The 23,666-nt window shown below is 40.2% G+C and overlaps 1 protein-coding gene and 1 long non-coding RNA gene across 2 annotated transcripts in view; both read right to left on the bottom strand.

Annotated features, from left to right (window-relative positions):
* LOC143660238 (uncharacterized) overlaps positions 1-6,997 on the bottom strand; it is a 67,973-nt gene extending 60,976 nt beyond the window's left edge. The window contains exons 1-2 of the long non-coding RNA XR_013163889.1: positions 6,956-6,997; positions 5,764-5,865 (exon numbers count right to left, since the gene is read on the bottom strand). This is a non-coding gene — a long non-coding RNA (uncharacterized LOC143660238). The remainder of the gene's footprint in view (positions 1-5,763; positions 5,866-6,955) is intronic.
* Positions 6,998-19,344: 12,347 nt separating this feature from the next.
* On the bottom strand, positions 19,345-22,399 carry KRTDAP (keratinocyte differentiation associated protein). Its single transcript, XM_077132121.1, has 6 exons — positions 22,268-22,399; positions 20,860-20,898; positions 20,721-20,762; positions 20,504-20,548; positions 19,780-19,827; positions 19,345-19,501 (listed from the first exon to the last, which is right to left on the bottom strand). The coding sequence occupies exons 1-6, from the start codon at positions 22,352-22,354 to the stop codon at positions 19,466-19,468; spliced, it is 297 nt and encodes a 98-aa protein (XP_076988236.1). The 5' UTR covers positions 22,355-22,399; the 3' UTR covers positions 19,345-19,465.
* Positions 22,400-23,666: the final 1,267 nt, after the last annotated feature.

Here is a 23,666-nt window from a genome sequence, read left to right as displayed (position 1 = left end):
AATGCTGTATGATCTCACTGATATGAACTAACATTAGTGAATGAACTTGGAGAATTTCAGTTAAGAACAGACACCATCAGGAGATAGAAATAGGGTAGATGGTGGGTAATTGGAGTTGAAGGGATACTGATTGTGCAGCAGGACTGACTGTAAAAATTCAGAAATGGATAGCACAATATTATCTAACTGTAATACAATAATGTTAGTACACTAAATGAAGCTGAATGTGAGAATAATAGAGGGAGGAGGGCTGGGGGCACAAATGAAATCAGAAGGAAAGATAGACAATAAAGACTGAGATGGCATAATCTAGGAATGCCTAGAGTGTACAAGGACACTGACTAAATGTAGAAATTAAAAAATGTTTTCATATGAGGAAGAGCAAAGGAATGTCAATATTGCAGGGTGATGAAATAGATGGTAATTCTTGTTTTAAAACTTTAACTTATGTGTGAGATTAAAGCAAAAAAGTTTATTTGGTGCAAAATTTATATTTTGAATAGTATATCTCCTAATATAACTTATATGGACAGTTTAATTGAATATCATAAGTATGTGGAACCTTGAGTGGGACATGAGATTTTGTAGGTTTGCCCAGAGTGATGCCCTGATAAATTCCAGAGTGATTTGAACAGTGAATAAAAAAGCATTTGCAAAGTCCCCTTGGGGAAATGATGAGAAGAGGGAAAATTCAACTTCCCCATATGGAGAAAGCCTGTATTCTTGCAGGCAGTGAAGACAACAAAACCAACAGGCTGAGCCCCCAATCTTGGGGTTTGTTCATATGAAACATATCTCCACAAAGGATAGGATAAGCCTACTTAAAATTAGGCCTAAAAGTGACCCCAGAGAACCTCTTTTGTTGCTCAGATGTAGCCTATCTCTCAGCCAACAAGGCAAGCAAACTCACTGCCTTTCCCCTTTCTACATGGGACATGACTCCCAGAGGTGAAAACCTCCCTGGCAGCGTGGAACAGAAATCCTAGAAGAAACTGGGACTCAGCATCAAGGGATTGAGAAAACCTTCTCAACTGAAAGGAGGAAGAGAGAAATGAGACCAAAAAAAGTGTCAGTGGCTGAGAGTTTCCAATAGAATTGAGAGGTTATCCTGGAGGTTATTTTTAAACATGATATAGATAATACCTTTTTAGTTTAAGGTGTATTAGAGAGGCTAGAGGGAAGTGCCTCAAACTGTATAGCTGTGTTCCAGTAGCCATGTTTCTTTAAGATGATTGTATAAGTGATCACAAGTGACTGTGTGATTGTGAAAACCTTGTTCTGATGTTCCTTTTATCTATGATATGGACAAATGAGTAAAAAATATGAATTAAAAATAAATAAATAATTTTTAAAAGAAACAGAATACAACAAGTGCTGGAGAGCATATGAAGAAAGAGGGGCACTTATCCACTGTTGGTGGGAATGTAAAATGGTACAACCGCTGTAGAAGGCAGTTTGGCAGTTCCTCAGGAAGCTAAGTATAGAACTGCCATATGATCCGGCAATACCATTGCTAAGTATATATTCAGAGACCCTGAGAGCAAGGACCCAAACGGACATTTGTACATCAATGTTTATAGCAGCATTATTTATGGTTGTCAAAACATGAAAACAGCCCAAATATCCATCAATGGATGAGTGGCTAAACAAGCTGTGGTATATACATACAATGGAATATTATGCAGCTGTAAGATAGAATAAAGTCATGAAGCATGTAACAGCATGGATGAACCTTGAGGACATTGTGTTGAGTAAAATTAGCCAGAAACAAAAGGACAAATACTGTGTGGTCTCACTAATAAGAACTAACATTAATGAGCGAACTTTGAAAGTTGAACTTAAGAACACCGGTTATCAGAAGAGAGAAATAGGGTAGAGATTGGGCAATTGGTGCTGAAGAAATTCAGATTGTGCAACAGCACTGATTGTAAAAATTCAAAAATGGATAGCACAATACTATCTAATTGTAGCACAATAATATAAGTGCACTGAATGAAGCTGAATGCGAATATGATTGAGGGAGAAGGGCTGGGGGCTTGATTGAAACCAAAAGGAGAGACAGAGGATAAAGACTGAGACAGTATAATTTTGGAATGCCTAGAGTGGACAATGATGGTGATTAAATGTGCAAATTAAAAAAAAAATTTTGCATGAGGGAGAACAAATGACTGTCAACAACACTGCAGGGTGTTGAAAATAGATGGTATACAGGAAAAAGTACAGTTAATGCAAGCTCAGGTCTATAGAAAACAGTAACATTATAATATGCTTCCACTGAATGTAACAGAGGCATTATGCCAAAACTAAATGTCAACAGGTGGGGGGCATGGGGGAGGAGTATGGATTCCTTGTGGACAAAAAGGAAATGTCTTCATATAGATTATGGTAGCAAAGTCATGTCTATACACTTAGGTTGAATTATATGATATGTGATTAAACTGTTCAAAAATGAACAGAAAGAAACAAAGTCTAAAAAAATCTGGAGAAAGAGATGTACCTATTCACATGGGTAGAGAAGCTGCGAGATGAAACTTCTTGGAGGGTAGTGTGGTGGTGCCACAGGAGGCTAGAGGTGGGTTGCCATATGATCCTGAAACCATATTGCTCAGAATATACCTGGAGAAACTGAACGTGGAGAAAATGGACATTTGCACATAGGTGTTTATGGGGGCAGTGTTTACAATTCATAATAGATGGAGGTGGCCTAAGGGTATAACAACTGAGGAATGGAAGGGGGAACTACTGTATTTATGTACAATAGACTACTATTGATCTGCCACAAAAGAATGAAGTTGTGAGGCATGCAAACTAAGTCTATGTTGAATGAAATGTCAAAAACAAAAAGACAAATATTATCATGCCTCAATCATATGGACTAACTATAATATAAAATATAAATTCAAATTAGAATATAGGGTAAAGGATGATATCGTCCATATTTTAAAACTTCAACTTCTGTGCGAGAACAAAGGGAGAGATGTTTATTTGGTGCAGAAGTTATATTTTGGGTAGCGCATTTCTTAATTTAACTTTTACGGTCAGTTTAGGTGAACACCATAAGTACAGAAAATCTTGAATAGGGCGTGACATTTTGTTTTGTCCAGATATATCCCAGAGTAATTTGGGCAGTGAACAAAAAAGTATTTGCAAAATCCCCCTGGGAGACTGGGGAGAAAGAAGAAAATATTCAACTTCCCCATTTGAAGAATTTCTGATATTCTCACAAGCAGTGGGATCAACTAAATCAATTGGCCAAGCCCTCGATCTTGGTGTTCACCCTTATGAAACTTATTCCTGTAAAGAACAGGATAAGACTACTTAAAATAATGCCTAAAAGTCACCCCCAGAAAATGCAGAGCTGTGTTCCTGTAGCCATGTTTCTTGAGGATGCTTGAATGATGATAAAGCTTTCACAATGTGACTGTGTGATTGTGAAAACCTTGTGTCGGTTGCTGATTTATCCAGGATATAGACAGATAGTAAAAAAATATCGGTAAAAATAAATAAATAATAGGGGGAACAAAGGGTAAAATAAATTGGGTAGAAGGAAATACTAGTGTCAATGAGAGGGAGGGGTAAGGTATGGCATGTATGAATTTTTTTCTTTTTCCTTGTTATTTCTTTCTCTGGAGTGATGCAAATGTTCTAAAAAATGATTATGGCGATGAATATACAACTATGTGATGATATTGTGAGCCACTGATTATACACCATATATGGAATGTATGTGTGTGAAGATATGTCAATATAAATATTAAAAAATATATGTATATAAGATCTCAGAAGTCACACCCAGGTCCAACGGACCGGCACAGATCACAGAGAAAAAAGGCTGTAAAGGGCACTTTCTTTAAGCTACTTGCTGTCCTTCCTTGGATTCTGCCTGCCACCTCCTGGGCATATAAAGTTATTACCTGACTCAAAAGCCCAGGAGGCCCAGGCACTATGAAGACTGTGGCCTCTGCTAGTCACATCCAGCAAGGACTCTCTCAGAAGCAAAAATGTAGGATGAGTTGGCAAGGGGTCCACCTCCTTAACTCTGAATCAAATCAAGTTGAGTCTTTGTATGGAAACAGATTCAAGATATCTTATTAAACTACAAAAGAAAATTGCAGAAGAACATAAAGAAAATGGCATTGTCCATAATCTTAATTACATAATATATAATAATAGAAGCCAAGTGATTTTTGAGACTTTCCTATGCAAACATACTGCTAATTAATCCTTTTACATGCACTATTTCAGTGATACCTTCCCAAAGCATGGTGAAGGAGGTACAATCTTTCCTTTTTTACACAAAGGGAAATTAAGATTTAGTATGATTGTTAAGTAACTTGCCCAATGTTGCACAGCAAATTAGGAGCAGAGATGAGACTAGAACCTGGGTCGCTGTGACCTCTCAGGCATTATCCTGTATTTTGTCTCCAAGGAGAGCACGCACATATGTGTGTGTAAAATTCTGAAAGGCTGTGCAACAATCAACAATGCTACTCAGGGTTTAGGGGGAGGTGGATGAGGAGTCAATTTTGATTCTCCACATAATTCTGTATTATAGACATTTTTCCAGTGTGAGCATATATTATTTCACAATGAAATGGACATTTTAAATTATTCTGCTACACATGCATGTACAGAATGAAAACACACATCACTGTAGCATTTGGGCCCTGTTTACCGAGCAGCTGCTCTGTACTAGGCCAACTGCTAAGCACTTTACCTTTAAGACCTCATTGAATTCTCACAGCTATGTTTTGAGGGAGGGTATTATCATTAACCTCCTTTTCAGAGCAGGAACCTGAGGCTCAGGGATGTGAAATGACTTCCCCAAAGTCAAATAACACAGAACTCAACTCAAGTCTGACTGGTTTCAGAGCCTGTGCTTTTATCTACTTCAACATGCTAGGGAGGCAGATGAGGAGGAGGAGGAAAGGGAGGAGGATAACGATGACGATGATAGCAATTTAAGGGCTTACCATGGGCCAGACCGGTGCTAATGGTTTTTTCATGCATGCTCTCATTAAATTTCCATGTATAAATGGTAATCTCCATTTTACAGAGGAGGAAACTAAAGTTTAGAGAGAGGAAGACCCCAAACATAGCTGACTTATTTGCCCAGGGATATTGAGCAGAACTCCAATGGAATTCAATCACCATAGTCAGCACTGGCATCCACCCAGTTGCTCAGATTAAAAACTCAGTAGTCATCTTTGACTCCTCTCTCTTTCCTTTTTTCTCTCCAAATCTAATCCATTGAGAGACCGGTTGTTTCAGCTTCCCAAATACAGGCTCACTTCACCCCAGTGGACATTACCACCATCTCTCATCTGCACCACAATGAAGTATTCCTTACTGATCTTCCTGCTTCCATTTCTGCCCCCACCCTCATCCTCAACTCCCATCCACTTTCTATACCACAGCCAGAATGATCTTTTCAGATCTCTTCCCCGCTGTCCACCACACCACCACTTCTGCAGGCTTATTTCCTATCACCTTTTACTGGAGCACAGGAACACCTTCCACCACCGTTTAAGAGCCTCGTTTCTGCCTCAGGGCTTTTGCAGGGCTGTTCCTTGCTGGAACAGCTCCTTCTATCAGGCATTCAATCAGGACTCAGCTCAAATGCTACCTGCTCAGAGAGGACCGCTCCAACACCTTAACTAAAGAGACGCTGCCAATTCCTGCTGTCCCATTGCCCCTGTTTTATTTCTTTTACAGCACGTATTTATCCAGATCTGAGCATGTCTTCTTTCTGGGATCACTTACCTATTGTGTGTCTCCATAGTTAGAGCTGAGCTCCATGGCAGTTCTGTTTATTCATGGCTGAATGCTCAATACCCAGATGAAAGCTTTTCACAGGGAAGCAATCTGTAAAAATGTATTCAGAGAATTTATCACCCATTACGTGCCAGCCATATAAGAGAGCTTTGCAATGTATCCTTCTATCAACCCAAGAGCTGTTCAGTAGAAATATGCCACATATGTAATTTAAATTTTCTGATAGCCAGATTATAAGAAGTAAAACAGAAACAGGTGAAATTAGTATTAATAATGTATTTTATTTAATTCCCATGTTCAAATTATTAACATATCCATATGTAACTGATAAGAGAGTATGAGACAGACCTTACATTCATTTTTACACTTACAGCACATCTCAATTCACACCCATCATATTTCAAGAATTCAACAGCCACATGTGGCTGGTAACCACATTGGACAGTGCAACTCTAGAGGAAGAACTTAAAAGTTCAGAAAAGGTCTACCTTGCCATAGATCACACAGCCCCCAAGTGACAGAACTGAGTCTCACACCTGGCTTCGCCGACAAATCATCATCGTAATATGTGGGTACTGAGGAAGGGCCAGGCCTCTACATGCATCACGATGGTCCTGCTTCACAGCAACCTGACACTGACTGCAAGTTGCAGATGGGGAAACTGAGGCTCAAAGAGGGGACAGTCACTTGCCCAGAGTAACAAAGTGAAAAAGTATAAGAACCAAGGATGGAATTCATTTTTACCTGCCCTCTTCAAAACCCTCCAGCCAGAAAGATGCATTGAATTTGGAAACAGAAATGCAAACCCTTAGGGTGTGATGACACCACCTCCACCCACAGATGAGACTCCTGAAGCCCTGTGTCCTCCGGCAAAGGGTCCTCTCCAAATTCACCCTCCAGATTAGGCCACACCCCTGCCCAAGCCTTGAGACAGAGTGAAGTCCCACCAGCTCCAGCCAAGGTTTCTTTTTCATTTTCTCTCAGCCTTCGGGGTCCTGAGGAATCAGCTCAGTGGCAACCTCAAAGTTCAAAGACCCGGGGCTCAGACTTCTGGACCCAACCTCAACGTCCCCCTCACTAAGCCTCGGCTTTCCTGGCTTTTTTGCATCCTGCCCAGCATGCATACACCCTTCTGGGTCAAAATAGAAGGGAAGGGATGCGGTTCTCAAATAAAACCTACCAGAAACCAGAGGCACCGCCCACAACCGAGCACAGATGGCCGGAACCGGAAGTGAGTCAAAAGAGCGGGAAAAGCAGCGCCCCCCCGCCCCCAGAGTCAGGGAGCATGCGCAAACCTGCTGTGTCGGGAAGAGTCTGGAGGAGAAAAGGGCAGGGCCCAGTGTAAGAATTGGGGGCTGAGGTGTGCAGCCTGAGAAGGAACCAAGGAACCCAGAGCGCAAAGCTGGCAGGTCCGCCCTCTCCAGCAAGCCCAGAGAGCCAGAGGAAAAGTTAGCGTTGCAATTGGAAGCTGATTTGGAACTGAAAATTGACATCTTTCTTGAGGATAGTGAGAAATGGCAAGTTCAGGCCTCAGGGAGAGGGTTGGGGCAAGGTCTGGGGCGGGGAGGGTGCTGAATAGCGCTTCCCTGAGATGGGGAGAGGTTTTGGGGAAGTTTCTTTCAGATGCATGGAGAAATAAATACCAATGCAAAAATTGTGCTGAAAACTGTGGCAGGGTTTACAGGTTTACATGGAATAAATTATACAAAAATACATCCGAAGCATAGAAGTGAAGACGGTTCACCAGGTCTATAAGTAATATTACCATATTGAAGGTGAGCATAATTGCAAGGGGTTGTATAGACTTATGGGTCCCAGTGATAAACACTACAAATATAAATAAGTTCTTGCATGAACTACTTCAAAGGTACGATTCTTGTACAAAGACTGTTTAAGTTCAGGGTATGGGGGAAACTGCTATTGCATACCATGGGATATGTTTAACATCAGTAATACCACAGCAACACCAGGAGTAAATAATGGGGGGAGGGGCAAGAATTAAGGGGAGGTTTAGATTTCCTATTTGATAAGGGTGTGTTTATTGGTTATCTTTCTCTTGGAATCAGTGAAATTATCTAAAATTGAGTGTTGATAGACTATGGACTTCGTACATTAAACATGATGCCTAATGAATGCAGATGGCTGAAGGATGCACTGAGAAGTAGATTGGCAAATGATGGTGTGTACATATGAGCAAATATTGTGCTGTTACAAAAAGGAACGAAGTTGTGAGGGATGCAACATTGTGAATAAACTTGTGGGACATTTCGTGAGGCAAAATAAGCCAGAAACAAAAGAGTAATTATTGTGTAGTCTCATTTACAAAATGCTTATAAGGAAACAGGGGCCTAGTTTGTACGCTCTTAGAGCAGTCACATTTTGTCAGGAGTGGTAATTATTATTTCTGGATTTTGAGAGGTTGTTTTATATGTACCCTGGTATTCAGAGATAAGAACAAAGGCAGTCAGGTCGGGATTAAGGTTGTCTATATTTTAGAACCTTATCTACTCTTTGAGACCAAAGGAGGAAAGGTTTATTTTTAACAGAACCTAAATTTTCTGTAGCACATAGTCTAATTCAACCTGTCTAGGTAGCTCATTTGAACAATTGAAACACAGGGAGCCTAGAATAAGAATGAGGGTCTTTAATCCTGTATAGCTTAGTATAATGAATGGACACATCCCAGAATATATTAAGCAGATAATCAAAAAGTATTGGCAGAGTTCCTTGAGGAAAAAAAATATGAACTATGATAAACTATGAAACCCTTGATACTGTGTCAAACATTAGGGACATCCAAATCAATAGGCCAAGCCCTTGATCTTGAGGCTTACTCATGAAGATTATGCAGGTGGTGGAAAAGCTTATCCTACCTATAGGTGTGCCTAAGAGTCACCTCCAGAGAACCTCTTTTGTTGCTTAAATGCAGCCTTACTCTCTCTAAACCTAATTCTGCAAGTGAAATCATTGCCCTCCCCACATGTATCATGTCCCACATGTCATGGGACATGACATCCAGGAGTGAAAGTCTGGTGGTGTGGGAGATGACTCCCAGGGATGTCTGGCCCTGGTACCATAGAATCAACAATGTCATCCTGAGCAAAAAGGGGGAAATAAGTGTAACAAATAAGGTATAAGTGGCTGAGAGAATTCAAGTAGAGTCTAGAGGCCACTCTGGAGGTAACTCATGAAAACTTCAATTAGACATTGCTACCTATCATAACCTGCCAACCCCCAACCAACACCGTTCCAGCCTATCCTAAAGAACATCTAGGGCAATATATAAGATTCTACAAAGATTCCATGCACTAGAGTAACTGTCCAGAAACTTACAACCTCCAAATGGGTCCCTGGACAAGATAAGTCCAGAAACCTAGAGGGGCCAGCCTCTCCAGAACATCAGCTACCTACCCCTTATTATTGACAGCCCTTCTACCATGAAAAAGCTAGAATGGGCATAGCCCAAATACACCTGAAAAGTGGGAGAAAGATCAAAAGTGATGGTAGAGTTATACAGAGAAGGTAGGGTTTCATTCGAATCCTGAATGATAAAACCAAGATTGAAGTACAAAGTCAAGAATGTGTACACTCCAGAAACTACCATCCTGGAGATCTACTCCACTGAAATTCTTGCATATATATGCAAAGAGGTAGGTACAGAGGTAGGACAGCTCTCCTCATGAATTTCTAAGGGAACATCTGAACTCTTCCCCCTTAGGGGGGCAAGAGCCAAGGAGCCTTTACCTTTTGACTCCTTAAGTTATCTCCAAATGAGATTATTCAGAGTCCCAGAGTGGCCTGAGAGAGGGGGTCTTACCATACAGCCAAAGAACTGTATCCCATCCCATTCCCAGACCGGCTCATTATTTCTTAAAAGTCAAATTGTCTGCATAACCACATTGCCTTGATGTATTTTTTTCTTTTTCTTTTTTTTAAACTGTATGAGTCCTGAATCATTATACTGATATTTCTTTTAGTCTCCAGTGTCTTAGAGCAGCTTGAAGTGATAACCTAAAATTGTGGAATTGTAACCCATACCAAACTCTGAAATCTGTTCTAGAGCTAACTGTTGTGCTATGTGTTGTTTTTTGTATATGTTATTTTTCACAAAACAAGGGGGAAAAAAGGGATGATAAAAGTATATATATTCCTTCTAACTTCTAATGTTCTGGAGCAGCTAGAAGGAAAAATATGAGATGATGGTATCGTAGCCCATGACAGACTCTGGGATCTGTCCTGCAACTACTTGTTGAAGGGTGCTTTGAAAACTCCTGCATTTTTCTTTTTTTGCTTTGTATTTATGTTATATCATACAGTTTAAAAAAAAGAAAAAGAAAAAAATACATCAAGGCAATGTGGTTATGCAGACAATTTGACTTTTAAGAAATAATGAGCCGGTCTGGGAATGGGATGGGATACAGTTCTTTGGCTGTATGGTAAGACCCCCTCTCTCAGGCCACTCTGGGACTCTGAATAATCTCATTTGGAGATAACTTAAGGAGTCAAAAGGTAAAGGCTCCTTGGCTCTTGCCCCCCTAAGGGGGAAGAGTTCAGATGTTCCCTTAGAAATTCATGAGGAGAGCTGTCCTGAGAATGGGCTGTAAGGGGAATCTGTGATCATTGGAGGTCCTGAGGAATGCTGGTGGCAGGTCCCCAGTGCTGGTGGGACATCCAGTGGATCCCTCATGATGCTCTGGAAATGAGCTCTGAAGGGTGCTGTGATGGAGGAGTGGAGTTTGTCATAGTGGGGGAGAGTCTCTGATCGAGAGCGTTACAAGTTCCTGTGGCCACATATCCAAACAGGAGTGTAGCATATTAGGTACTGGGAAGTGACTGAGTCTCCCAGGGATGATGGCGGGTTCTGCAGGGAGGGTAGGTGTGAGGGAGATCATTTGTGATAGAGAGCACTGAGGTACGTTGGATGGGAGGGTCAGGTTCATGCCAGGAAAGTGAGAGGAATAGAATTGTCTTTCGTTTGGGGGAGGAGCATCCAAGAACATTATTTCAGTTCATCTGTTGGATGTAAGGAAGTGCAGCAGAAGGTCTCTCAATAGAAAGATAGTTATCAAGAGCAGTGTATTGTGTTCCCATCTCAGGAATGTCTGAAGACATTTCACCCTGAGTGCCTGTGTTGTAGGGCTTTACAATTCAGTAAACCAAGCTATGGAGAGGGGACTCTGTTTAAGAGGAAGCATGAAGAGCCACTCATGGCTTTAGCGGTTGAACTTAACGCTTCTTTGTTGTTGTTTTAAAATGTTTTATTATGAAGCACTTCAAACATGCAGAAAAATATGAGAAATCATTCTAACAAAACCTGGTTTTAGGTTTAAATCCCTTAGCTTTAACCCATCTTAATATTCTGGACTGTTTGCTTCAGATTTGTTTTAAGAACAAAAACATTGTAGAGTGAAGTTCTGGTTGGGCTTTTCTTGATCCCATTTCTTTCTTCCCTTCCCAGAGGTGACACAACCCTCAAATTAGTGGATATCTTTTCCATCCATGTTCTTAGACTTCTGCAAATGAATGTATCCCTAAACATATAGTGTTGCTTTTCATGTTCTTAAGCTTTGCATAAATGATATCACACTGTAGGTATCATTTTGCAACTTTTTTTTCACTTAAAATTATTATTTTGAGACTTAGCCATGTCGATACACATAACTGTCTCATTTTCACGGCTGGATACCTGCCATTCCATTGTATGGATTTATCACATTTTATTTATCCATTTTCTTATTGAATAACTTTTAGGTAGCTTCCAACTTTGAACTATTGCAAACGTTTCTGTGGTGAAAAAAAATTCCTGTACCTACCTCTTTGCATATATATGCAAGAATTTCACTGGAGTAGATCTCCAGGGTGGTAGTTTCTGGAGTGTACACATTCTTGACTTTGTACTTCAATCTTGGTTTTATCATTCAGGATTCGAATGAAAATCTTAAGTGACAGAAAGTTAAACCCAGCTATGCTTTATCCCTTTGGGTCTTATTTTCTTTTCTTTAAGACAGACGTGATAATAGTCCCTACTTCACAAATTTTTAAGAATTAAGTGACATAATAAATGTAAAGTACTTAACACAACACCTTACACAAGATAGGTTCTCAAAACTGTAGGTTTTTATGTCTGTAGGGGACAGGAAATTGAAGTGGTTAAAAGTTCTGGGGTTTGGAAGTACAAGGGCACCAGGGTTCAAAGCCTGGCTGCTACTTCCTCACTGGGAGCCCTTGGGAAAGTTACTTCAGCTTCAGTTTTCTCATCTATTAAAAAACAGCAAATGAGTACAAGTGCGAATGTTCTCTGAATATCAGTCTATCTGGGTCACGGGCTGACTGCAAGTATATAGCATAATAATAATAGCTATTGTTTCTTACCATGAGTAAAATTAGGTTAACATTTAGTGTTTCTTAACTCCTGTAGAGTATCAATATTATTCCCATTTTTAAAAAGATAAAACTGAGGCGTCCACAGAAATGGCCAGCAGAAGTCACATGGCTAGTGAGTGGTTGGCTCAGGGTTTGAAACCCGGTCTCACTGATTTTAAAACTCATGTTCTTCAACATCTTCCCAACATCCTCAGCAGTGATTTCCAAACTTTATTTCAAGAAATGGAGGCATTATGTCAAGCAAAATCTTATATGGAATACCAGTTTATCAAGCAAATGAAGGCAGAATTACTCTGGTTAAAGCAGAAGTAATGTCATAGGCTCAGGTTTAATCCGGGGGCTCTGCCAGGTTCTGGCTGTGTGAGCTTGGACATATTAACTTCATCTCTCTGAGATTCAGTTTCTTCGTTTGTAAAATGAAGATAATGATGCCAACCTAATAAGATTATGTGAATCAGCTGAGATGATATATGCAATGCACTTAGCATAAAGCCTTGTCCGTGATAAGAACAAAATAAGAAGGGCTGTTGTTGCAGGCGTGGCTGTGGTTGTTACCACCTGCAGGAATCTTATTGACCACAAGATGGAAATTTCCCAGCCTTATATTCATGGTCCTTCACCATCTGACCTAACCTGCATTTCCAGCCTTTAATGCCTACACTGTAACCAAGTTGAATTACAACATCCCAATTCAGTATCCTGCACCACCACTCTGTGTTTATACTCTGCCAAATGGGTAGCCCTCCTCCCTCCCTTTTCTCTCTTGTTCCAAAAAGTATGCTTTTTAATTTTAAAAAATATTTTTATACTTATATTATGAAAATTTTCAAAATATAAAATGTCAAAAGACCGGTATACTGAGTACTCATGTATCTGTCACCCCTTTTAATAATTACCAACAACCTTATTTTCTATTTCTCCAACCTACTCATTACTCAGCCCACTGGATTATTGTGAAACAAATACCAAACAGCATTTTACTTCATCTATAAATTCTTCATCATGTATCTCTAAGCTAAGGAATATTTTATTTTAAAGAAACATAATTACAATACTATTTTCACATCCAGAACAAAACTCAACAATAATTTTTTAGATCAATTTACCTATCAAATTTCCTTCATCATCTCCAAAGCTTTTTTTTTTACAGTTGATTTGTTCAAATGAGGATGCAAGCTCTATATGCTGCATTTAATTGATATGCCCCTTAAATCTGTTTTTATGTTGAAGTTCCTTTCTCCCCTTCCCATTTTTCCCTGCAACATTTTTATTGTAGCCACTAGGTTGTTAGTAGAATTTCCCATGGGAAATGCTGAGGGGGTTTTCTAATTTCTTCCCCACGCTGTCCTGTACCATGTTCCACTATACTTTTTCCCTGCAAACCAGTAAATTGATTTAGTTTCTGGGGGCCTTTTCAGATTTGGGCTTGACTTTTGGCAAGATTACTTCCTAGGTAGTTCTTTGTGCTTTCCATTGCATCAGATCTGCGGTGGCATGATGTGTCTGTATCTTGCTTTGAATGTTGGATGGATCCATTGGATCAGGGTTGTCAGCCTTGATCCCATCAGCATTTCACATGATTTTAACAGTCATTGATGATAGCCTAGACTCATTATTTTATTAAGGGTTGTAAAATGGTATTATAATAATTCTGTTATTGCTTCTGCATTTCTTAGCTACAAATTCTTGTATGAAGAAAAATGATTTGTTACCCTGAGGTACAACTCATACAGGGATAAGATAAATGTTGACTTTTTTCCTTTTAGTCGCCAGTTTTCAGAATAATGAATTGGTTCCCAGTGACCTCCAGAGGTCACCAATGAATTTGTCTTTGTTTTTTTAGCCTCATTATGAATTCTTCAGTGCTCAGCTCAAAAGTTACTTCCCCTAGTCTTACCCTGATTCAAAAGTAACCTCTCAGGTGGGCCACAGTGGCTCAGCAGGCAGAGTTCTCGCCTGCCATGAACTCGGAGACCCGGGTTCCCAGTGCCTGCCCATGCAGCAAAAAAAAAAAGTTACCTCTCTGTTCTGTTGGATTTACACACATCTTTCTAGTGTTATCCATTGCTTTCTACCTCGAATTATAAATACCTCTTCTCTTCTTTTGTCTTCACCTGGATCAAAAGCTCCCTGTAGGCAGTCTGCATAAAACTTAGAACACTTCTCAAACATCATCATGCTTAGAAATTATCAAGGAGTCTTATTAAAATACACATTATTCCTGATTCAGTGGCTCTGGGGCGGGCTGAGAGTCTGCATATCTAACAAGAACTAGGTGATGCTGACACCCCTTGTCCAAAGACCACACTTTCAAAAACAAAAGGGTGTGTGGTAAATGTAAGAGAAATCTATTTAATTCATTCAATAAGAAGTGCCTACTTCTTGTTCCAGGGGCAATCCACCGGCTAAGCCCTGCCTCCTTAAAATGTAAAGGGTTTTTGTTTTTCACTAGTTTGTTATATTTTGGGGTTTTAGCATTTAATTTATACTTTCGAATATGAGTAGAAAAAAAATTTTCAAAAAATCCAAAGGATACTCAGTAAAAGTACATCACTCTCTCCTGGCCCAGCTTTTCTCCCCAGGGGTGATCAGTGTCACTTCTGCATATAAGAACACACATTTGCACCATATCTTTTGTTTTAACCACATTATAACTAAGAAATTAAGTTATTAAATAATTATGATTTCTGAATCATTATATAGATGCCTTTTTCCTTACTTTTTAGTATACTGTAGAATAAGTCAAAAAGAAATACCTGAAATTACTGAAACTTACTGAACTGCAACCCATATGTCTTGATCTTTAATAATGATTGTATAACGATATAACTTCCATCTTGCAATCATAAAAACCTGGTGATTAACCCCACTTGCACCGCCTTATCCTGTTTTGGAATCTTATGATCACAAAGACAGCCCCAAATAATTATTAGTGAGGGAACTTGAGTCAGCCCAAAACTAACCCACCCCAGTTTCTAGACTGTCCTACTAGACAAAGCTATATCCAACCAAAATTGGCCTGACATGCACAATAGCTTAAACTTTATAAGTGGCCTATACTTCATTGTAATGCTAAAAATCATGCCCATCATATTAAAGGCACTATGTATTTCTTACATACATTCTGTGATTAAGCATATAATCAATCTGCAAAAGTTCAATAATTAGATCATATTGAGCCATTATACTCATTACCGTAAAACTTGTCCCCCTTTTGATATCAGTTACTGCAGTTCGGGGAGACAGATTTTAGGTCAGTAAGCCATCTGTTCTCCTTGCTTCACATGGCAATAAACTCATTCACCTTTCCGAAACCCGGGTGTCATAGATTGGCTGCTATGCACATCATGCACGGAATTCCGCATCTGATCAGTATCAACATGGCAACATAGTATACACACTAACTCTGCCAATTTCTTTTCTCAGTTCCTGTATTTTAGATATTGTTCCATATCTCTACATATAAAGCTGCCTCATCCTGTTTAACAAGTGGCACAGTGTCCACATAAAATGTTGTTGGTTTTATTAAGTATACAGAGCTATGTGACAATTACTTGGCTTCTTCCTCAGCCTACACAGGCTATCCCCCAAAGAGAACAGATGTCCTGTCTTCTACTCTCTGAATCCTCCGAATTTTCTGGCCTCAGGTTGGTACATTTTTGTCAATTTCATTTGATCTAGAGTATATCCCTCGTTTACATGAACAGGTCTATATTTTTTTCTTCAAATTCCTGCCTCCCTAGACTCAAAATATTTCTTTACTCTGTATACCCTCAACACTTAAAAGTTGCTCAAAAACATTCTTTTGTTTTAATAATATATTATTATGAGTATATTATTGCATAAAATGTTTCTATTTGAGGAATAAATAAAACATTATATCATAGAATCCTTTTCCTCTTCCCCCTGGCACTCATCCCCTATCACATCATGGTCTCTCCTCCTAAGAAGTAACTACTATCCTGAATTTTGTGTTAATAATTCTTTGGCTTCCCTTTTCTCAGTGGTTCTTAAGCTTTGGTGCACCAGAATCACATAGAGAGCTAGTTAAAACACAAACTGTTGGGCCCCACCCTCAGTTTCTGATTTATAGATTTGAAGTGGGACCCAAGAATTTGCATTTCTTTTAAGTTTGCAGTTGGTGCTCAGCATGCTAATCCACACTTTGAGAATTACTACTTTATCTCAGATATACTCTTGACATTTATATGATGACTCTTGTCCTTCCCTAAAATCTAATCACTCAATAAATGTATCTTAAGGAGCCACTCTTCTTCCTCTATTCTGTTTCCTATCACCCAAATTGTGAGTGCTCAGACTTTTTTAAATGTTTTAATTGATTTTGGCATTTGACCCCTGTCCATGTTTTTCTCCTCTGTTATCATTCCATTTAGAAGTTTCTTCTCCTTTGTGTGTGTGTGTAAATGCATGCGTGTGTGTGTGTGTGTGTGTGTGTGTGTGTGTGTATTATTGTTCCTTAACCAGATGGCAGGGTGTAAGCAAATTTACATGTCTTATTCTGGGTGTAAGCTCCTTAAGAGCAGAAACCAAGTTTAATTTCCTGTTATAGTTTACTTTTTTAAGCAAGCTATGGGTCATGGTTTGCAAATTTAGTTACTTATAGAGGCCAAAAGGCAATATAAATAAGAGTACTTGCCAGGTGGAAACTTTACTGATCTGGAGGCCATGTCTTTGTAAAAAGAGCAGCTGCTACTTTGTTTTTTGTTTTTATTTTTTAAAAAAATATAACGAACGCAAATATTCTTAACTTTTGATCATTCTGTTCTACATACATAATCAGTAATTCACAATATCATCACATAATTGCATATTCATCATCATGATCATTTCTTAGAACATTTGCATCAATTCAGAAAAAAAATAAAAAAACAACAGAAAAAAATTCATACATACCATATCCCTTACCCCTCCCTTTCATTGATCATTAGCATTTCATTTGTTGCCACTATTATTTATTTTTATTCCATATGTTTTACTCACCTGCTGATAAGGTAGATAAAAGAAGCATCAGACACAGGTTTTCATAATCACACAGTCACATTGTGAAAGCTATATCATTATACAATCATCTTCAAGAAACGTGGCTACTAGAACACAGCTCTACATTTTCAGTCAGTTCTCTCCAGCCTCTCCATTACATCTTGACTAACAAGGTGATAACTATTTAATGCGTAAGAATAACTTCCAGGATAACCTCTCAACTCTGTTTGGAATCTCTCAGCCATTGACACTTTATTTTGTCTCATTTCTCTCTTCCCCCTTTTGGTCGAGAAGGTTTTCTCAATCCCTTGATACTGAGTCTCAGCTCATTCTAGGATTTCTATCCCACATTACCAGGAAGGTCCACACCCCTGGGAGTCATGTCCCATGTAGAAAAGGGAAGGGCAGTAAGTTTGCTTGTTGTGTTGGCTGGAGAGAGAGGTCACATCTGAGCAACAAAAGAGGTTCTCTTGGGGGTGACTCTTAGGCCTAATTTTAAGTAGGCTTGACCTATCCTTTGTGAGGTTAAGTTTCATATGAACAAACTCTAAGACTGGGGGCTCAGCCTATCGCTTTGGTTGTCCGCTCTGCTTGTGAGAATATCAAGAATTCAACTTGGGGAATTTGAATTTTCCCCCTTTCTCACCATTTGCAAACAGACTTTGCAAGTACTTTTTTATTCACTGTTTAAATCACTCTGGGATTTATCAGGGCATCACTCTGGACAAACCAACAAAATCTCATGCCCTGCTCAAGATTCCACATATTTATGGTGTTCAATTAAGCTGTCTACATAAGTTATATTAGGAAATGCACTAGTCAAAATATAAATTTTGTACTAAATAAACATTTTTTGCTTTTGTCTCACACGTAAGTTAAAGTTTTAAAATATTAATTACCATCTGTTTTCAACACCCTGCAGTAATGACATTCCTTTGTTCTTCCTCATGCAAAAGCATTTTTTTAATTTGTACATTTAGTCACTATCATTATTCACTCTAGGCATTCCTAGATTATACCATCTCAGTCTTTCTCATCTTTCTTTCTGATTTCATTGTGCTCCCAGCCCTCCTCCTTCTATCATTCTCACATTCAGCTTCATTCAGTGTTTTAACATGATTGTATTACAGTTAGGTAGTATTGTACTATCCATTTCTGAGGTTTTACAATCAGTCCTGTTGCACAATCTGTATCCCTTCATCTCCAATTACCCATATCTTACCTATTTCTATCTCCTGATGGTCTCTGTTACCAATGACATTCTCCAAGTTTATTCACTAATGTCAGTTCCTATCAGTGAGACTATTGCTACTTTGTTTTAAGCCAATCACAGGTCCTTTGTTCTCTGCTTTTCCCGTTTTCCAAAAGGAACCAAAGATCATTCTCATTCAGTGCTTTAAGTATACTGAGTGAGCCATACAGAAAAGCCATGAAGGAACTGAATCCAGTCCATATTTTAAGAACTTTTGTTTCAAGACCATGTTTCAAGATGGATGGACGGACAGATGGATGGGTGAGTAATGAATCTGGGTCATTGTGGCAGCTTTCTAGTTAAAACTGAGGGAGAATGGAAGGAGAAAGAAATTGTTGAGGATCTACTATATGTGGGCTCTACATGCCTTATCTCATTTGACCTTCATAACAACATTACAGGTGGTTACTATTATTTTCATTTAGTTCCACACTCATATTAAGAAACGGAGGCTTAGAAAAGTTCAGGGTCATATCATTAGTTTTGTTTATCTATAACTTGCCTAATTCCAGAATTTCAATTGAGCTCACATGATTTAAGCTGGTCTTGAATCTTGGATTCCACATATATCTATCATACCAAATTGTCACCACAAAAGAAATCAAATTCTCAGAAAGCAGGTCAGGGATGGTGCCAGAAGATCAAAGAGCAGAATCGACTGCTTGAGCACTCACCAAGTAACCCGTAGCTTCATGGTCTTTAAGATGAGGAGCTAAGGATTTTTCATCTTTGAAGAGCATCATTAAGGAGCTAAGACACACATGGTCTCTTGCTATCTTGGTATACCCTTCCCACTGCTTTCCATCTTCCTTCTTACTCCCCTCTCAGAGTTCAAGATTTCTGCCTACCAGCCTTGGACTCTTTCTTGGAACATACTCTATCTTAATTCCTTTCTAATACCCAGTTGGATGAGGACACAGACACAGGAGCTATTTAGATGGAAAACATTTTATTGGAGTTGCTGAACCAGAAAAGGGTGGTTGTAGGATGCTGATCAGGTCCCACACTATCCCCCTCTGCCAATGAGTAAAATGCTGGTCTTGAAAGGAGTGGTCACTGAGCATCAGGAGCTGCACTCCATTCTTTTACCTGGTAGTAAAGAGGTTATGGTCAGACAACCTTCCCTGGATGAGGAGAGCTGGAGTCTTCCACAAGGAAGCCCAGAACAGGTTAGTGACACTGTTGGAAAGGAATTTCAGCCCAAGTCTAAGTTCCCATTCTACTCTAAAATACAGTTACTGAGTTTTCCCTTAGCTTTTGTGAGAAGGAGATTTATCCTCCTTTCATCTACCTCTCTCTTCCTCCCAGCTACTCTGCTTGTCCTTTACCCCCAAACTCCTTGCCATCCTAATATCCACACCTCTTACCTTAGGGAAGGCATCCCAGTTGAGGAACGGAAGTTTCCTTTTGATAGACTAAAAGAGAGAACGAGAGTAAGAATGTTGTATTGCAGGTAGAGTGAACTTGGTCAGTAAACATTCATGCAAGGGGTGTCCCGTAGTGATGATTGTGTTATTGTTTTATTATTACAGTAAGACCTAATATTCCTGAGGCCTTATTCTGTGTCCACCTTGAACTAACTGCTTTACAGGCACAATTTCATGTGGTCTTCGCAGCACATTTTTGAGGTAAGTACTGCCATCATTCCCACATCACAAATTAAGAAACTGAGGCTCATAGACCTGGAAGGCACTTGCATGAGGTCACATAGTAAGTAAGTATAGTCATGAGATGCAAGATCTGGTTTTAGCTTTCTCACTGATTTAGCCTTCTAAATTTAGGTGTGCCACCCAACCTGGGACCTCAGTTTCTTCGTGGAGAATGAAGGGATTCAAATAAATTCTTCCTCTTCTGGAATCAGTTGTCTTTGTGGTCTTGCTCCCCACTGCCATGTTAGAAACATGAGGTATAACCATAACGGCCTCTTGGGGATACTTTCTTCTATCATCAACACATTGGGAAGGATCCAGGCGGGGCAATTACACCCTGTTAGAACTCAGGAAAGAACCAAAAGGCCCAGAACCAGAATGTTGCCACTACCCTGGAAAGGCTATAAACAATCAAGGAGAGTAAGGGGTTGCCAACACTTACCTCTATGAGGGCATGCCGGTTCAGGAAAGTGTCAGCATTAAAAACCTTTGGAGAGAGAGAAACTGTAAGTGGATCATTCCAGGGGAGAATAAAGCTCGGCCCTAGCCCTTTGGAAAAGCTAAAGGAACTGTGGCAGCTTTTCAAGCTCTCTACCAAGGTGTTTCTCTCTTCTATAATGTGGATATTCATGTGGTCAGCCCTAGAGAATTGTACTTACTGATTTCAACTTGTCAATGTTCAGGAACTCAGTGTTAGAGCCCTAGGCAAAAAAAAGCAGAGTGTCAGCAAAGTTGCTAGAAGGCAAAAAGAGATAGGGGACAAACTCATGGCTGGCTGTGGCAAAGTGTATTCTTTACCTCAGGTCCTGCTGCATAGTTATCAATGGTGGTTTCTTCCTGAAAAGTGAGGCGAAAACAGAGTCAGGCGATCACATGATGCCAAGTCCCCTCCCAGATCCCTGTCACTAGCTTCTGCCTTCATCCATAGGTCAGTCCCTGAGAATATAGCCAATTCTCCACCATGGGGCCTCAAATAGCCCACTTGGTTCCATTAACGCAGATGGTCGGCAAATGTGCAAGGTGAAGTTGAGGGATTGGAGAGTGGCAAAGAAGTTGAAAGCCCAGGCCTGCATCCATTATACACAACAGTGGAAAGGGTGGAGAAAAGAGGACTCCTCCCAAGAAAAACTAGCTAGTGTTGTTCTGCGGTTGACTTAATTCTAAGAGCAGCTGACTTGGGATGGTTCTGAGATGCCTACACTTAGCCCATACCACTGGGTGGAGAAGATTAGCTTGCACAAAAGAGCCAAGTACTGAGGTGACCTGCCTGCCATTTATTGCCACCAAAGTCAGAATCTTCATTTCCTTCCTCCATTTGATTACTTCACCCAGACCTCAAGGCATCCCATCTTGTCACTCCCCTAAGCTTAGTTGTCCAACCTCGTTATTCCTTCCTCCTGACAAAAGAGATCCCAAATAGGTGGACCATGCAAAGCATATCCAATTGCTTAGACCATATAGTGATTTGATTTGGTGTTTTTTTTTAAATTTGAATTAGTCATTTTTATTAGGAAGAATTCATGAATAAATCAAGATTCTCTTCTGAAATTTTCGACCTCTGGCTATGCTTGCCCCATTTTCCCACTTCAAAGCAATCAAAATAGGATAGATACTGCCTCCTTTTAGATTGGGCAAGTGCTTTCCACTCTACCCAAGGCCCCACCAGTCCTCCGGCTCATTGCTACCACCTGCATGGATCCTAGGCAGTTGAGTTTGTGAACCCTATCTTAGACTATTACATCCAGATGGACATTCTTCCCCCACTGTGGGGTAAGATGGGGAGGGAGGTGGTTAGATTTCCTCTTTGCTTAAGGACTGGATCATAAGGATTCCTGCCGTGGACCAGATTCTAGAGATAGTAGGGAACTTCCAGATACCTTGGAGCCATTCAAAGGAGTACATGTGAAGCAGAGGTTAGGCTGATTGACAGGGATCAATCAGCCTTCAACCCCCCATACCTTCCTTGGATTCAGAAATCCAGTTTCCACTCAACATCTGATCATCCCTTCCAGGAATATAAGCATCTTAATTGTATTCCCAGGAATGCTTTGTTCTTTTCCTCCCTTTCTCAGAGCCACAACTTCTCAGTCAGCCCCTGACAATATCCAAAACTAAGAGCCACTTATCCAATAACAGAGAGATTATAAAGAAATTGGGGGGTAGGGTGGAGAAGAGAAGAAAAAGGGAACCCAGGTGATGTGCTCACCTCAGGACTACCCAGGGAAGCCCCCTGGGCAGAGTGGAGCGCCAGAAGAGAGAGGAGAACCACAGCTGGAAGAACTGGGATCTGCATGGTGTCAAGTGCTCTGAGGCCCGGCCTTACCACTTGCCCTATATATCTCCAGGGAGACGGATGTGAGCAAAAACAGGGTCCCCACCCCACTGACTCACCCCCGATCCTGTCGCCCACCCCCGAGGCCTGGGAGGGGGAAATGCGGACTGTTCCCCACTTACCTCAGATTTCTCAATTCACATTCCACCCCAGGCAGTAGGAAGGTGAGACAGCGATGGGACTCTTCATACAAATGGGGTTGAATGGGGACAGGTTGGGCCTGTCTCTCCAAGGAACTGTCAGTGGCAGCCAAGCAACCTCTCCTTTGGTCTTTGTCTCTTTTCCTTATATCCCTCATTCCTCTCTTACAATTCAGGCTTGTTTTGCAACCTGCCAAATTCAGTCTAAACTCCTTAGGCTGGCATTGAAGTCCTTCTGTGCTCTGCCTCCAATCTGTCTTTTAACTTTTTCTTTTTTTCATACCTCCTGCACATACCTCACATTCTGACCAAACTGTACTCTTTACCAAATACACCTCTTTTGACCCCTCCTCAAAAGCATCTTCCAAGCTACTTCTTATTCTTTAATGTCATCTCGTAATCAGAACCATCTTGGATGAAATTTTCCAGATACCCCACCCCCATCATTCCCTATTCCACACTCACACCCACACCCATCTTTCTCTTCTCAATTGAATTGCCATATCAATTCGTATATATTTCTCTGGCATTGTACCTAGAATAACTTCGGTTCTCTTATTCCCCTCTTAGAATATCAAGTTCCATGAGGTTAGGCACTATATCTTAATCACTTTTGTATCTTCCTACCACCATGCCTTACAAAGTTCAGGCAGTGTCAATATTGTTAGATCACCTTTATTTGAGTTAGTATTCAATCATTCTTCCACTGAGTTGTATACTTTCTTCCTTGTGACCCCTCTCATCGAGGTGCTCATCTTTCACTCTTGGATCATCAGAGAGATGACCATCTTGAGCTATGAGGACAAGAGATAGAGAAACATACATAGAAGCAAGAGCAGGTCTCAAAGATACCCAGTTACAGATCAGATCCACGCATCCTGAACTTCCTACTCCATTTAATTGAGCTTATCCATCCCACCCCCACCCCCAGCTTGGGAGTTGGACCACCTCAAATTGACAAAACATCCTAATCAAGCAGCTATCTCCAGAATGAGGCTCAGGTGGCCCAACCAGTTGCTGGTGTAATAGGGAGGTGCTGGGGCATAGACCTGTACTACCAGGGCAAAAAAAAGACCATATCTAAGAGTGGGCTGTTCACCCCTACCTGATGCAATGTAGGTATAAAGTGGGAG

Source organism: Tamandua tetradactyla, chromosome 16, assembly GCF_023851605.1.
Source record: "Tamandua tetradactyla isolate mTamTet1 chromosome 16, mTamTet1.pri, whole genome shotgun sequence".
NCBI classification, from domain to species: Eukaryota; Metazoa; Chordata; class Mammalia; order Pilosa; family Myrmecophagidae; genus Tamandua; species Tamandua tetradactyla.
The sequence above is the reverse complement of the archived record's forward strand: the minus strand, read 5'-3'. Positions and strand labels throughout refer to the sequence as shown.

Coding starts and splice junctions, on each gene's coding strand:
- KRTDAP (XM_077132121.1), bottom strand. CDS start 22,354: ATGCAGATCCCAGTTCTTCCAGCTGTGGTTCTCCTCTCTCTTCTGGCG. Junction 20,899..22,267: donor CTTCCCTGGGTAGTCCTGAG/GTGAGCACATCA, acceptor CTCACTTTTCAG/GAAGAAACCACCATTGATAA. Junction 19,502..19,779: donor ACTGGGATGCCTTCCCTAAG/GTAAGAGGTGTG, acceptor CTTTACTACCAG/GTAAAAGAATGGAGTGCAGC.